This window comes from Coregonus lavaretus (genome assembly GCF_964263955.1).
Source record: "Coregonus lavaretus genome assembly, contig: HAP1_SCAFFOLD_574, whole genome shotgun sequence".
Classification (NCBI taxonomy): domain Eukaryota; kingdom Metazoa; phylum Chordata; class Actinopteri; order Salmoniformes; family Salmonidae; genus Coregonus; species Coregonus lavaretus.
In genome coordinates, this window is record NW_028156320.1 from 195,830 (window position 1) to 211,555 (window position 15,726).

The 15,726-nt window shown below is 43.3% G+C and overlaps 1 protein-coding gene across 1 annotated transcript in view; it reads left to right on the top strand.

The window, feature by feature from the left end:
* The first annotated feature begins 6,846 nt into the window (after window positions 1–6,846).
* The window catches only part of LOC311126467 (NADH dehydrogenase [ubiquinone] iron-sulfur protein 4, mitochondrial-like), a 47,600-nt gene continuing 38,720 nt past the window's right edge, over window positions 6,847–15,726 (top strand). Inside the window, exons 1-2 of the mRNA XM_084200474.1 lie at window positions 6,847–6,958; window positions 11,101–11,179. Of these exons, the coding sequence (XP_084056600.1) occupies window positions 6,876–6,958; window positions 11,101–11,179 (162 nt within the window). The 5' untranslated portion in view covers window positions 6,847–6,875. The remainder of the gene's footprint in view (window positions 6,959–11,100; window positions 11,180–15,726) is intronic.

Below are 15,726 nucleotides of genomic sequence, written 5' to 3' on the forward strand. Positions count from 1 at the left end.
TTTGTTAAGGAGTCAAGTCAAGTTTATTTGTCATATGCACAGGATACACATGGTGTACGTAAAAATGTATGCACGCATGACTGTAAGTCGCTTTGGATAAAAGCGTCTGCTAAATGGCATATTATTATTAGTATTACACAGTACAATGAAATGCTGACTTGCAGGTTCACCTCTGAACAACGCGACAATAATAAGAACTAGATGGTCACTTTACAAGTGAGGCTTGCTTTAACTCTTCACAAGTAGTTTTGTGGTTATGAAAGAAGTTTAAAAAATGTTACTTTACAATTTAAAGCAAAGCAGTTGCATATAGTCAAAGTAAAATTTAGTAAAATAAATGGTCTGATTACTTTGATAGAGTACTATATAAACCTTATTACTTTGGATTGTGGGCAGTTAGATCACAGAAATATCTAAACATTTTAGTCATTTAGCAGACGCTCTTATCCAGAGCGACTTACAGGAGCAATTAGGGTTAAGTGCCTTGCTCAAGGGCACATCGAAATATTTTTACACCTAGTCGGCTCGGGGATTAGAACCAGCAACAACGCTCTTAACCACTAAGCTACCTGCCGCCAGTTGTTGTGTGTGAAAACTGAAAGAATAAAGACAGGACAGAGATATAAAGGTATAAAAGGCAGGGTCACGTGGACAACACTCTTAGGAAAGCAAAGAAACTCTCCATCATTCATGCTGTGGGTTTCAGATAAATAAATTCACGATTTACTTTAGTAAAACGTTCAGTGTAAATTAAGTTTGAGTTCAGTTGAATAATGATGTAATTATTAGAAAGTTTTAGGCTAGTATTTGGGGAGAGAAATACGATGGTGCATCTAGTGATGACAGCTCTTAAAAATTATTTTTGTGGTAGTTGAAGAACTACGTAGAATAGGTTTGTATGTAGACCTACTGATAGCTAGCTGTGGTTCCATCTAATGAATAAACTATTTAGGCTAACAGTGATCACTGAAAAGTACATTTCCTGAAGAAAATATGGTGTGCTTGCTAGCTTGTTTTAAAAGTATGTATGGTTTTGAAACAAGTTATAGTAGTGGTAGTGACTGCAGTAGTAATGGTGGTGACTGGTTATAGTTTAAAAGTAGGCAGATGACAAGATTGATTTATTGGTTTGTTGATAGGATAGGATAGCCTGAGCATGACCCACAGGCCCTAGTTTTGTCACACCTGGACTACTGCCCAGTCATATGGTCAAGTGCCACAAAGAGGGTCATAATGACCATCGTTATGTTTGGAGGAAAAAGGGGGCAGCTTGCAAGCCGAAGAACACCATCCCAACCGTGAAGCACGGGGGTGGCAGCATCATGCTGTGGGGGTGCTTTGCTGCAGGAGGGACTGGTGCACTTCACAAAATAGATTGGCATCATGAGGAAGGAAAATGATGTGGACATATTGAAGCAACATCTCAAGACATACGTCAGGAAGTTAAAGCTTGGTCGCAAATGGGTCTTCCAAATGGACCATGACCCCAAGCATATTTCCAAAGTTGTGGCAAAATGGCTTAAGGACAACAAAGTCAAGGTATTGGAGTGGCCATCACAAAACCCTGACCTCAATCCTATAGAAAATGTGTGGGCAGAACTGAAAAAGCGTGTGCGAGCAAGGAGGCCTACAAACCTGACTCAGTTACACCAGCTCTGTCAGGAGGAATGGGCCAAAATTCACCCAAATTATTGTGGGAAGCTTGTGGAAGGCTACCCGAAACGTTTGACTCAAGTTAAACAATTTAAAGGCAATGCTACCAAATACTAATTGAGTGTATGTAAACTTCTGACCCACTGGGAATGTGATGAAAGAAATACAAGCTGAAATAAATCATTCTCTCTACTATTATTCTGACATTACACATTCTTAAAACAAAGTGGTGATCCTAACTGACCTAATACAGCGAATCTCTACTAGGATTAAATGTCAGGAATTGTGAAAAACTGAGTTTAAATGTATTTGGCTAAGGTGTATGTAAACTTCCGACTTCAACTGTAGGTATGGGTAAAGTGATTAGGCAACAGGATAGATAATTAACAGTAGCAGCAGCATATGTTATGAGTCAAAAGAGTTAGTGCAAAAGGGTCAATGCAGATCGTCCGGGTAGCAATTTTTTGTAGGACTAGAAAAAAATGCCTGGAACGTAAAATAACGTTATTAACCGGTTCCCATGCTTTTAAAATAACAGTTCTCAGAGTTCCCAGTGTTCCCAGAGTTCCCAGGCCCCGGAGCCTGAGCTGAGTATTTGAGTTTTTGAAGGATTATTTTTGTTAATTATTTTTGAAGTGTGTGTGGATACATGCTAATTTTCCGTTCCCTGTGTTGAGTTTACTTTTCTTTTGTAAATGTTTTACCCCCGTCCAGTTCCAATACACATTTTAAGTGGAAGAAGAAGAAGAAGAAGAAGAAGAAGAAGAAGAAGAAGAAGAAGAAGAAGAAGAAGAAGAAGAAGAAGAAGAAGAAGAAGAAGAAGAAGAAGAAGAAGAAGAAGAAGAAGAAGAAGAAGAAGAAGAAGAAGAAGAAGAAGAAGAAGAAGAAGAAGAAGAAGAGAAGAAGAAGAAGAAGAAGAAGAAGAAGAAGAAGAAGAAGAAAAAGAAGAAGACGAAGAAGAAGAACTGTACAGCAAGTGTTGTATGCAGAAGCAGTGAAGAGAATGGTGGCGGAAGATGGATACAGGGTGAGGGATACTGAGAGGATTCCTGTGAGTAGGCAGAGGTCAAAAGAGAGTGATGGGAAGGAATATGTGCTTCAGTAAGGTGGGCTTTTTTTTTTAGCATTTATAGCCATGGTTGTCAATTGTTCTGCAGAAATGGATCGGAAGTCAAAGAAAATAGAGGTTCTGGTGGCAGCGGCAGAGAAGTACTTGGGATTGCGGGGCTTTACTGCAGAACAGTTGCAGGGGGTGTTGAGTGGTAGTGTTCTGTCCCCTTAAACCGTTGGTCTGGGGTAGGATTAGATAGGGTTAAATAGTGGAATGGGGTGGTGTTTTTATTTGACAGGGCTAATAGTTGGCAGGGCAATTTTCCTTTTCCCTTTTCCCAGTATTGTATTACCGTATCAAGAATTTAATGTAGGTAGGCAGTGAATGGCCTCACACACCAGTACAGTAGGTGGCGGTATATGCAGCTAAAAGTTGGATGCGATCCGCCAAACAAATCCTAAAGAAGAAGAAGACGGCTACTGCTACAAAGCCCAGGAGTAGTCGGTCGGTCGGTGGTGGTTGAAAAGTGGGAACAAGCTGTATCTTTGTTTGTTTGTTTGTTTGTTTGTTTGTTTGTTTGTTGGTGGATTTGGCACAACTGTACTGTGATTGGGGTCGGCATGGCGGACAGTTCAGATGGTAGCATTAGGGCAATTGATATTGATGATAAGACCAGTGATGATCAGCTATTTACACATGTTGTAAATGGGAGGAACAGGACTAAGAGAAATCACAATGAGGGTGATGGAGCGATGAATACTGCTGGATGAGGGTGATGGAGGGATGAATACTGCTGGAGAAACAATGAGGAGTGTAGAGAGTAAACCTGTAAAGGACAACTCTAGACAAAGAAGTTGGAGTAGAAGGTTATACAGTTATGGTAGTAACTTTTGAGGGTAGACAAAATATAGTTCCTTGGTGGACCTGACGTATGTAATAAGGCCATCAACGATCATGATAATGCTTTTAAAACGTTTAAGAATAATTTGACATCTGATAGCATGATAGTCTTTCAGAAAAACTGAGCGTTGGTTAGGAAAGTCGTTAAGAACGCAAAGAAAGGTGCATGGTGGGAACTCTGTTCTTCTGTAAGAAGGGAAATAACCGGGGGGATGTTAAAGAGGATGATGCGGAAAGGAAAGACAGTACAGATACCTGATACCTGTGTTAGCTGAGGAAGACGTTATGGCTGACAGTATAGATAGATACCTGATACCTGTGTTAGCTGAGGAGGATGTTATGGCTGTTTCAAACAAAGAAAAAGCAGACACTCTAGGAAGAGCTTTTGTAGCAGTGCATGAAGTTGACAATCTAAGTGATGAATGTAAAATACGTAAGGAAGAACAACTAAGAATGCATGAAGATGTATACCGTAAGAAGTGTGAATACTGGAGAATCACTGGATGCCGAATTCATTATGTTTGAAATAACGAGGGCATTGGAGGGGTGTGGTTGCATTGCTTCAGGTGAGGATCGATTTATGCTACATTATGTTTAAACATCTGCCTACGGAAGTCTTGGGAAAGATTTTAAGTTTATTTAGCATTAAATATGTAGGACAGGAGTGCTACCATCAGGATGGAATCGTGCTGTTGTTTTGCCATTTGTGAAGCCTGGTAAAGATCCATCCAGTCCTGCTACTTATAGACATATTGCGCTTACATCAAAAAAAAAAAAACTAATGGAAAAGTTGATTGATGTATTATCTGGAACATAGGGGATTATTAAATCCATACCATAGTGGATTCAGAAATGGAAGGACTACCCTTGATGCATTAGTTAAAGTTAGAAACTGACCAAAGCTTTGGCAATGAAGGAAGTGATGTCAATAGTATATTTTGAAATTGAAAAAGCATATGATACAATGTGGCGGGAAGGTCTACTTCTTAAATGGAATGGAATGGGTAATAGTGGGAGAATGTATATCTGGATTATGGATTTCTTGTTTGACCGAACCTTCCAGGTAAGGGTGGGGATCGGAGTTATCAAGAGAATATGATGTGGAAAACGGAACTCCACAGGGTAGTGCCATTAGTCCTATCTTATTCACGTTGATGATTGATGATATCTTTGGCGATATCGGTCAGGGTACTAGGGGTGGCGTTACATGCAGATGATGTTGCCGTTTGGAAAAGGGGAAGTAATATTCCTTATGGAACAGACAAAGTGCTGTTTTAACAGTAGAGGTATGGTCCTTATGATGGGGTTTCAACGTATCTGTATCTACAGTAAATCTTGTTGTTCGCTAACAAAAAGATTAAGGAAGATGTCAGTGTTTAATTATATGGAGAATGAATGGAAAGGCTAACAGAATTTAAGTATTTGTGGCTTTGGTTTGATGAAAAGCTGGAGACTAAATGTAAAAAAGTATTGCATCTTATGAGGACAATAGTTGGTCACGACTGGGGGGGGGGGGAGAGAGGCCTTCAGGTCTTTACTGAATATTTATCGTACTTTGATGAGATCGTCTATAGATTATGGGTGTATATGGTTCTGCAGCTTTTTCATCGCTGTTGCGCCTCAATAGGATGCAAGCGAGGGCACTCAGGATGTGCGATGGTGCATTTAAAACTACACCGGTTGAGGCTTTACGAGTAGATACTGGGGAAATGTCACTAACCCTTAGAATAATTTCCTGTAGTCCCTATAGTCCCCTGTAGCTCAGTTGGTAGAGCATGGCGTTTGCAACGCCAGGGTTGTGGGTTCGATTCCCACGGGGGGCCAGTATGAAAAAAGAAATACAAATGTGTATGCACTCACTGACTGTAAGTCGCTCGGGATAAGAGTGTCTGCTAAAATGACTAAAATGTAAGAGTTAAGCTAGCCCTGGCATTCTGGGCACGACTGACGGGTAGTACGGTAGATCATCCTACACTGACAGTATTGGAAGACTGTTGGGAATATGAACGGAATCAAAGGAGGGGTTTTTGGCCCAGAGATTGGAAAAAAAGGGTTTGATGAATATGGACTCAGAGATATTGTTAAAGGGCCATCTGTGGCAATAGGAAATGTGCCACCGTGGTTTTATACAAGACCACATGTTGGTCTTAGCCTGATAGAAGAATAGAAACAGTGTTGTGAAGAAGATCATGTAGGAACAATAGTGGATCAATATATTAGTAATCAGTTTTATTCGTTCCTTGCGGTGTATACAGATGGTTCAAAGGAAACCATGAATGGGAAGACAGGACCAGGTGTATTTATTCCTGAGTTCCATGTCAATCTATGCAAGAGACTGACTAATGATTTATCTGTATATTCAACAGAAATGGTTGCGATAATTGTTGGATTGCAATGGATAGAGGAGGCGCAACCAAGAGGAGTAGTAATACGTTTGGACTATGCATCAGTTTTGAAAAGTTTAAGATCTGGGAAGTCAGAACGTGAGGATTTATGGTTAGAAATAATGATGCGGTTGTTGGGGGTTACAAAAAAAATGATATTGAAATTCAGTTCTGTTGGATTCCGGCTCATACAGGAGTGAATGGACATGATATACTATATATAATAGCAAAAAGAGCAGAGAAAAATAATATTGTAGATATACAGGTGCAGTTGGGTAGATGGGAAATTAAAAACATTGGTTCTGAAAAATAGGTTAGATTGCTGGCAGAGACAATGAGATGAAAGTAGTAAGGGCAGACATTTTATAGTACAAGGAAATCCGTACTGGATATAGTGTCATATAATGGGAACAGAAGGGAGGAGGTTATGCTGTGTAGGATGAGATCAGGGCATACGGGATTGAATTCCTCTTTGAAAATTGATAGGGAAACATGGTACTGGAAATGTGTAATGGATGTATGGTAGAGGAACACGTATTATTATTTTGTGAAATGTATGACGTAGAAAGGGAGAGGTTGTTTTACAGGGTCAGAGGGGTTGGATGGAATTGGGGAGTGGGTGGTATTTTGGGTGGGGGTGATGATGGGAGTAGTGAGGTTTGAAGGGAATTATTTTATTTTATTGGAAATTCAGGGTTAGTTTAGAGAATGTAGTGGTATAGATAGACCGGCCACACACTCCAGTACAGTAGGTGGCGGTGTACGCACCTGTCATTTGGTTGCGATTCGCCAATAAAACTTAAAGAAGAAGAAGAAGAAGCCCTGTAGTAGCGCTTTTTGTTTTTGTACCTTCTCGGACTCCGTACAGATTAGCTGTTGACAGAATCATGGCGTCTTCAATGTCACTTCTAGGTTTGGGACGTGTTTCCCTGCTAAATACAGCCACTAAAGTATTCCTGAATCCCGTCAGGTAATGAGGATTTTTATTTTACTACATTTCTGTAGCCATATTTCTGTGGCAGAACGAGGTTCTAACTTCCTATCCGCCGTAACAGGCCAGTGTTAGCGTGCTTACGCTTGTGTCATTGGTTTACTTTAGTTAGCTAGCTATTTAGCTTAGCACAAACAACAACACAAAAGTTACGTTTCATTATGTGTTCTTGAGATATTTATAGTGATAATGAGTATGGATGTATGGTTTTGTGAAAGGCAGTTTAAGTATGTTATAGCTAGTTAGGAGCTAATTGCTAGTGTCAACGTTAGCTAGCTACGTGTGTCCTTATTATTTGTTAGCTAGCTAGCTAGCAGCGAAGACAGCACAGTATGAAGATGGGCAGAAATTGCTTCAACAATAGAAATCCCTGATCACTTCAGTGGGTTAAAGCCAACTAGGGGGGAATACAAAAACCAGCTCCGACTGGGAAAACTCGCTTTGAACGGTCAGCCAACTCGGAATCCCAAGTCGGGACTCCGGCCTCTTTCTAGAGCTCCTTCTTTCCGACCTGAAGATCACAGAAGTCATGATTTGACCTCTTATTTTTCTGACTTCCCAGTTGTCCTGAAAGCAACAAAAGTAGTTTTTGACGAAAATGAAAACGTGTCAGTTTGTCACTTTCACGAGGTCTGAGTAATAACATGTTGAACTACTTAAGACATTGGCTCCAATCTAGTTTGTGCCTTTAGATTTGGAGAAAATGAACAACTATGAAGAATTTCACTTTTAATTGGGCGAGTTTGAATGCATCACTTTTGTCAAGTCAGTGACCAACTTTCAAAGTGTTGCATTATGGGGATAGAAATTGTCCGACTTGCGCCAATATGAGGACTGCATGAACTTTACAAAAATAATGTGATCAAAGGTCTTGACTGCAGTCGACTGCAAGTTTCTGCAGTTGCTCTTTACCAACTTCATCCTGCAATCATCACCTGCATTGTGGGAGGTTCCAGGGCCTAAAACTAACTGTTTTGTATACCAGCCACTGTGTTAATTGAAATGCATTCCAGGTGACTACCTCCATGAAGCTGGTTGAGAGAATACCAAGAGTGTGCAAAGCTGTCATCAAGGCAAAGGGTGGCTACTTTGAATAATCTCAAATATAAAATATATTCTGATTTAACACTTTTTTGGTTTCTACATGATTCCGTATGTGTTATTTCATAGTTTTGATGTCTTCATTATAATTCTACAATGTAGAAAATAGTTAAAATAAAGAAAAACCCTTGAATGAGTAGGTGTCCAAACTTGGTATTGTATATTAAGGCAGCACGTATCATTTCACTAACAATTGCTACCAAGACTTATTTCATCATGACATCAACGACAACATGCTCCTTATTTGACTGTAGCTAGTTTAGCCAGATGCAGCCTGTGAGGCGGGGGCTAATTTTGCAGCCAAACTGCTTCAAATAGGGGGATTAGCCTAGGTAGCTAGCTAGCTAAATGACAACCCTCAACTATTGCTTAATTCAAAAAGTAGGCTTCACCTCCGAGTTACATCTGTAGGCATTCATCGCTAGCGTGACCTAGCTAACTTAAGCTAGCTAGCCAACATGCGTTGTTTCTGACATCTCACGATCCTGCTTACTTTACATCTGCCAGATATTTAGCTAATGTAGCTAGCTAGGTAATAATGGTTTATGATAATTGCAGTTAGTTCATTATCTATCTAGCTAGCTAGCTAAACGCAGGTAGCTAGCTGGCTGCATTTTACACTTAGCTAGCTAGCTAGCTAGCTAACCAACTAGGCAGTTATCAAAGACACTCACTCGGCTCCTGACCAACTAGACATTGAGACTCCTCCTTACCTACTCCCATCTATATGTCGTCTTCTAGGTTCAAAACGATAAGTCTGTAGTCCGGTGCTTCATTGTCAAAAGAAACCAACTGGCACACTGCCATCTGGTGCAGCCAGGCAGTCGATGGCTCAGTGTTCCAAAAGTATTCACTTTATTCTATGTCAAGCCTGGACAACATTCTATTCATATTTTTATTGTGCGCGTGCAGCCCAGAATTGTATATTTTACATTTACATTTTACGTCATTTAGCAGACGCTCTTATCCAGAGCGACTTACATGAGCTAAGTTAAGTGCCTTGCTCAAGGGCACATCGACAGATTTTTCACCTTGTCGGCTCGGGGATTAGAACCAGCGACCTTTCGGTTACTGGCACAACTCTCTTAACCACTAAGCTACCTGCCGCCACCCTGTATATAAGCGATTATATATCCAATTTACAATGTTGGATAAAAAAAAAAAAATTAAGTGACAGATCAGATTTGCACACATATGGACTACTCATTATTGTATGTAAAAAAAAAAAAAAAAAGTGAAACATGGCCTTTAACTTAATAACAACTCAGCAAAACCTTAGCTAGCTAACTTAATTGTGTTAAGACTCACTCATCTCCGCTAGCGCCGTGATATTTGTCCCAGGCTGATGTGGTGTTGAGTCCCAGGTTGTGTAGGTCGTCAACCAGCAGGTCCGACCACCTGACTCAACTTTACTCTTGGGAGGTGCCAAATGCACTCATTAAAAATAACCTCTGTGATCTCCATCTGCCTACTGTCATAAACAGATTGTCTAATTATTATTATTGTGCATGTAAATGTACTCAATGTTTCCAGTTTCACTCTACATAAGAAAAGGGTGGTTCACGCCTTGCCATGGAAACATTCCTGAAAAACAATCATGCATTTTAAAATTGTATATTCAGTCAGAAGAACCCATAGTGTGAGCAACCGTGGCTGATTGATCATCTGTAGCCTACAGCCTGTACGTTGTCCCCAGACTTTGGGAGCGTTCCCTGCCGCTTCAGCTGGGTCGTATTCACTAGGAAGCAAACAGGCTGAAATGCCAAGGGACCTACCTGAATTTGTCCAATAAGAAACAATAGTTTTATTTTTCCGTTAAAGTTTTTGCTAGGCACTAATGAATATGACCCTGTTTCCTCTGAGGGCAGCGTTCAGTAGTCTTATTTAACCAGGCTATCAGCTGGCTGGCCTTCCATGGACTAACACCTTCCATGGACTAGTCTCCCGAGTGGCGCAGTGGTCTAAGGCACTGCATCGCAGTGCTAGCTGTGCCACTAGAGATCCTGGTTCGAATCCAGGCTCTGTCGTAGCCGGCCGTGACCGGGAGACCCGTGGGGCGGCGCACAATTGGCCCAGCGTCGTCCAGGGTAGGGGAGGGAATGGCCGGCAGGGATGTAGCTCAGTTTGAAGAGCATGGTGTTTTCAACACCAGGGTTGTGGGTTCGTTTCCCACGGGGGGCCAGTATGAAAAATATAATGTATGCACTCACTAACTGTAAGTCGCTCTGGATAAGAGCGTCTGCAAAATGTAAAATGATGAAAATGATGAACACAGACGGGCAATCTCCCTCCCTGGCTTGCTCCAGTCCCTGGCTGGGCACTGGGCACATTGCTGTTTCGTGACAAGCTAATAGCCAGTAGCCCATGTTGTTGTTCTCTCCTCAGTCCTTGCCCCACTGACTCAGTCGCCATGGTTTGACCAGGACTTTGTTGGCCGGCTAGGCTTCCTGGCTGTTTCATGACAAGCCAGCACGTTCACTACTCCACACAGAGCCACCCCAGTCCTTCTTCAGGCACTCGGTGGCGGTGAGCCGGGGACAGTTGGACGGTGAGCCAACATAAAGTGTGGTCTGTCGTCAACTCATCAGCAGACCTGGGTTCAAAGAGTATTTGATATCGTTCAAATACTTTTTGCTGGGCTTGTTTGGTGCAAAGGAACCAATTGAATAATTTGAACAGCCCAAACCCCGCCCATTTGGCATTCCAGGCAGGCTGGGGCAAATGCTCAAAGTGTTTAAAAGATGTCAAATATCGTTTGAACCCAGCAGGTCCGTCTGGTTAACAGGCAAGCAGGAGCCTGCCAGAAACTCACCAGACAGAACTAATGGGGAAGGAAAAGAATCCCCCTGTCTGTCCCGGCTCCTTTCACTTCCTCCCTCCTTTCTTCTTCTTCTCTGCTGAGTCCTCCAAGACAGTTCATTGTCTGGAAGTTCCTAACTTGTTTACGTAACGTTGTGCCTGGTGTCTGATTCTTTGCCATGACCCGTCTGTTCTAACTTCCTCCGTTTTGCCTGTTGCAGGTCGGTGAGCCTGACGGGATGGCGGCTGGCAGAGAAAGCGGGACAAGAGACGCAACTCATCACCGTGGACGAGAAGCTGGTGAGTAGTAGGCCACACGGAGCAGGAGCAGGAAATGTGTGCGTCTGGTCACGTGACTCTACTACTCGCGTGACGGCGTCCCAACTCTGCTCTCACGGTTTCCGTAACTCTGTGTGTCTCACGCCGTCCGCGTCTCATGGCATCAGTTGTGTGTTAGCCTAGTTCCGGCTGTATGAATGGAACAGATCAGTTGTTTGTAAAATATAATTGTGGAAGAATGATAAAGAGAGCCTCAGTTTTATTATGAATGAAAAATCTCATCAAACAGATTAGAAATGTCACAGCCTGTTTGACAGTCTCCTTTTTCTGAAGGTTGCCCCCCCCCCCCCCCCCCCCCCCCACACACATTAGATCATACAGAGCTCTCAAGTCAAAGGCTAATTTCATGTTTAGAGAAATCCAAGGGTCTTCACAGTCGTCCTTCTCATCTGTGAACCCTGATGTTTCCCCGTCCAGCAAAACCTCTGTAGCTCAGCTGGTAGAGCACGGCGCTTGTAACGCCAAGGTAGTGGGGTTCGATCCACGGGACCACCCATACACAAAAAAAATGTATGTACGCATGACTGTAAGTCGCTTTGGATAAAAGCGTCTGCTAAATGGCTTATTATTATTATTATTATTATTATTATTATTATTATTATTATTATTATAACTTGACGGTAACAGCACTCACTGTTTCCCCTAGTGGCTGGTTTCCACGTCCTCTGTTGCTCAGCTGGTAGAGCACGGTGCTTGTAACGCCAAGGTAGTGGGGTTCGATCCACGGGACCACCCCATACACAAAAAAATGTATGTACGCATGACTGTAAGTCGCTTTGGATAAAAGCGTCTGCTAAATGGCATATTATTATTATATTATTATGTATAACGTAACATAAACATTTGATAAGCAGTCTTAGACCTGCTTTGAACATAGTGGCTAGCTGTGTTACAAGAACATTTCATTTAACACTGCAGGTGAAGTAATGGGGAGATGGTGGATGTAAGTGGATTGATGTTGTGGTCCTTCCCAGACCAGAGCCACCCTGGCACAGACAGACGAGCCTTTGGCTGGGCTACGTCCAAATGGCACCCTATTCCCTATGGGTCAAAAGTAGTGCACTATATAAGGAATTGGGATACCATTTAGAAGCAGCCTCTGTCTCTCTCTCGCTCCTCAGTCCTCACAGCAGGAGACAGAAGAGGAGAAAAGGGCCCCCAAATAATGAATTTGGTGGGAGGGGGGGAACCTCCTGCCACTCGCATTCATTCTCATGCAGTTGACGGCGCTTCAGCAGAGAGAGAAGCTTAAAGGGGCAGTCTGCAGTTGAAATAATAAATCGTTTTTTCCCCAACACTGTTTCAATAAAAAGCTGAGAAATGTAACCTCAAATTCATACACAGAGCTATGGCTGAAAGGACATCATATATGATATGATATCAACATTATAGTTCCAACCATGCTCTGAGACTATATAAAACAAGCTTCTGTTTTGGGTTCTGACGTGGTACGACAGTTGAGCTAAGCTCATCATGCATTTGTTTATAAGTTGTATTCTTTAAGAATCAATGGGCAGATATAATTCATTTATAAGTCAAAACATGGATGTAGCAACTGCAGATGTACCCTTTTAATGCTCAGCCAGACTGGCCAGAGAGAGAGAGAGGCCCCTCAGACGGACAGGAGGATAAACTGGGACTGGCCCCTCAGACGGACAGGAGGATAAACTGGGACTGGCCCATCAGACATGATTTTTTTTCTCCATTTGAGTCAGTTAGCAGACACTCTTATCCAGAGTGAATCACAGTTAGTTAATTCATCTTAAGATAGCTAGGTGGGGACAACCACATATCACAGGCATAGTAAGTACACTTTTTCTCAAAGTAGTTATCAGCAAAGTCAGAGCTAGAAAGGTGGGGAGTGGAGGGGTCAAGTGTTGGTTCAGGAAAGTTTTTACATATATTTTTATTTTTTGATATATGTGGTGGGTCGAGGTGAAGAGGGGGATTATTTAAGATACTATTGGAAGAGGTAGGGTTTCAGGTGCTTTCGGGAAGATGGGCAGGGACTCTGCTGTCCTAGCTTCAGGGGGATGCTGGTTCCACCATTGAGGTCCCAGGACAGAGATTAGCTTTGACTGGGCTGAGCGGGAGCTGCCCTCCTGTAGGGGTGGGAGGGTCAAGAGACCAGAGGTGGCAGAACGGAGTGCTCGGGTTGGGGTGTAGGGTTTGAGCATAGCCTGAAGGTAGGGAGGGGCAGTTCCTCTTGCTGCTCTGTAGGTAAGTACCATGGTCTTGTAGTGGATGTGAGCTTCGACTGGAAGCCAGTGGAGTGTGGGAGGAGCAGGGTGACATGAGAGAACTTGGGAAGGTTGAAAACCAGGCGGGCTGCAGCGTTCTGGATAAGTTAGAGGGGTTTGATGGCACAGGCGGGGAGCCCAGCCAACAGCGAGTTGCAGTAGTCCAGACGAGAGATAAGTGCCTGGATTAGGACCTGCGCTGCTTCCTGTGTGAGGTAGGGTGGTTCTCTACGGATGTTGTAGAGCATGACCCTGCAGGAGCGAGTCACTGTTTTGATGTTTGCCGAGAACGACAAGGTGTTGTCCAGGGTCACGCCAAGGTTCTTTGCACTCTGGGAGGGCGACACTGGAGTTGTCAACCGTGATGGAGAGGTCTTTGAGCGGGCAGACCTTCCCCGGGAGGAAGAGCAGTTCCGTCTTGTTGAGTTTGAGTTGGTGGGTCGACATCCAAGCTGAGATATCTGCCAGGCACGCAGAGATGCGTGTCACCACCTGGGTGTCAGAAGGGGGTAAAGGAGAAAAGTAGTTGAGTGTCATCCTCAAAGCATTGATAGGAGAGAACATGTGAGGATATGATGGAGCCGAGTGACTTGGTGTATAGAGAGAAGAGGAGAGGGCCTAGAACCGAGCCCTGGGGGACACCAGTAGTGAGAGTATGTGGTGCTGACACAGATCCTCTCCACGTCACCTGGTAGGAGCGGCCTGCCAGGTAGGATGCAATCCAAGGATGGCAGAGCCTGAGACACCCAGCCCTGAGAGACACCGGGATCTGGTGGTTCCCGGTGTCTGAAGGCAGCGGATAGATCTGGAAGGATGAGACCAGAGGAAAGTGAGTCAGCTTTGGCAGTGCGGAGAGCCTCTGTGAGACAGAGAAGAGTAGTCTCGGTTGAGTGACCCGTCTTGAAGCCTAACTGGTTAGGCTCAAGATCGTTCTGCGAGAGATAACGAGAGAGTTGATCAGAGACGGCACGCTCAAGTGTTTTGGAAAGAAAAGAAAGAAGGGATCCCAGTCTGTAGTTGTTGACGTCAGATGAGTCAAGTGTTGGTTTCTTGAAGAGGGGAGCGACTCGGGCCATTTTGAAGTCAGAGGGGACACAGCCAGTGGTCAGAGATGAGTTGATGAGGGAAGTGAAGAATTGGAGAAGGTCTCAAGAGATGGTCTGGAGAAGGGAGGGGGTCGTGCGGGCAGGTTGTTGGGCGGCCAGACCTCACTACTCACAGCTTTTCATCTGGAGAAAGAGGTCAAGGCGTAGGATAGTTATGTGTGAGTGGGACCAGTGGACTCAATAGGCTTTAGTGAATGACGAGCCGATGACGTCAACCTTATTTTCAAAGTGGTTGACAAAGTCATCCGCAGAGAGGAGGGGGTGGGGGGGGATTAAGGAGGGAGGATAAGTTGGAAAAGAGTTTCCTAGGGTTAGAGGCAGAAGCTTGACATTTAGAGGGATAGAAAGTGGCTTTGGCAGCAGATACAGAGGAAGAGAAGGTAGAGAGGAGGGAGTTAAAGGATGATGCAGTTGAAGTCAGAAGTTTACATACACCTTAGCCAAATACATTTAAACTCAGTTTTTCACAATTCCTGACATTTAATCCTAGTAAAGATTCCCTGTCTTAGGTCAGTTAGGATCACCACTTTATTTTATGAATGTGAAATGTCAGAATAATAGTAGAGAGTGATTTATTTCAGGTTTTATTTCTTTCATCACATTCCCAGTGGGTCAGAAGTTTACATACACTCAATTAGTATTTGGTAGCATTGTCTTTAAATTGTTTAACTTGGGTCAAACATTTCGGGTAGCCTTCCACAAGCTTCCCACAATAATTTGGGTGAATTTTGGTCCATTCCTCCTGACAGAGCTGGTGTAACTGGTTTGTAGGCCTCCTTGCTTGCACACGCATTTTCAGTTCTGCCCACAAATGTTCTATAGGATTGAGGTCAGGGCTTTGTGATGGCCACTCCAATACCTTGACTTTGTTGTCCTTAAGCCATTTTGCCACAACTTTGGAAGTATGCTTGGGGTCATTGTCCATTTGGAAGACCCCATTTGCGACCAAGCTTTAACTTCCTGACTGATGTCTTGAGATGTTCAATATATCCACATAATTTTCCTTCCTCATTATCTATTTTGTGAAGTGCACCAGACCCTCCTGCAGCAAAGCTCCCCCACAGCATGATGCTGCCACCCCCGTGCTTCACGGTTGGGATGGTGTTCTTCGGCTTGCAAGCATCCCAATTTTTCCTCCAAACATAACGATGGTCATTATGGC